Source organism: Hemiscyllium ocellatum, chromosome 37 (genome assembly GCF_020745735.1).
Source record: "Hemiscyllium ocellatum isolate sHemOce1 chromosome 37, sHemOce1.pat.X.cur, whole genome shotgun sequence".
Classification (NCBI taxonomy): domain Eukaryota; kingdom Metazoa; phylum Chordata; class Chondrichthyes; order Orectolobiformes; family Hemiscylliidae; genus Hemiscyllium; species Hemiscyllium ocellatum.
In genome coordinates, this window is record NC_083437.1 from 15,406,106 (window position 1) to 15,406,862 (window position 757).

Consider the following 757-nt stretch of genomic DNA (forward strand, 5'->3'; position numbering starts at 1 on the left):
TACTTAATTGAAGTCTAGTCCTGAAGACAGTTCTTGTTGTTGCCTTGACCTTTGTCAGTTTGGAAAGAAACCAAACTCAGTGTGGCATCAAACCACATGATAAAGGAGAATTCTATAAAAAGAATTAATATTTTCAATAGGTGACATTAATTCTGCTTCTCTATGATCTGATACTGAGGATTTTAGCTTGTTTCTGTTTACACTGATAGTAAAATGGCATTATAAATGCAACTTTAATCACACAGAGCAGGGTGCAGTGGGTTTGAGCATCATGTCCCAGCTGGAATGGAACAACCTGCAGTGAGTTTGTTGGGAAGGAGCTGCTGGGATGTGTCTTTCTCTGAGTGAGAGCCTGGGCTGGCGCTGGGAGGCTGTCGGCCGACACTAAGTCGACGTTACCTTTAAGAGGCCGGGACTTTGCCTTGAAGAGAAGATGGCGGCGGGGGATCGCGAGCTGGAGCCCGGGGCGGCCGGGGGAGGCTGCAGCCGGCTCCGGGCCTAGAGCGGGACAGGCCGGGGGGCGGGGGAGCTCCCGATAACCCCCTCCCCCCACACACCGCCCCGTACCCCGGGCCCCGGCACCATGTTCGGTAAATATTTCCTGATGGGGCTCCGCAGCTTCGTGAGGCTCGCGGTGAAGGTGTGGAGCGTCTGTGTGGAGGCGGCCCGGAGACAACTCAGAGCGGTGAGTGAGGGGGGGGAGGGAGCGGTGAGTGAGGGGGGGGGGGGGGGGGAGAGCGGTGAGTGAGGGGGGGGA

At 55.9% G+C, this 757-nt stretch overlaps 1 protein-coding gene across 1 annotated transcript in view; it reads left to right on the forward strand.

Moving 5' to 3' along the window:
• The first annotated feature begins 417 nt into the window (after positions 1–417).
• Positions 418–757, forward strand: part of LOC132833643 (CTD nuclear envelope phosphatase 1-like) — a 48,615-nt gene continuing 48,275 nt past the window's right edge. The window contains exon 1 of the mRNA XM_060852071.1: positions 418–685. Within this exon, the coding sequence (XP_060708054.1) occupies positions 584–685 (102 nt within the window). The 5' untranslated portion in view covers positions 418–583. The remainder of the gene's footprint in view (positions 686–757) is intronic.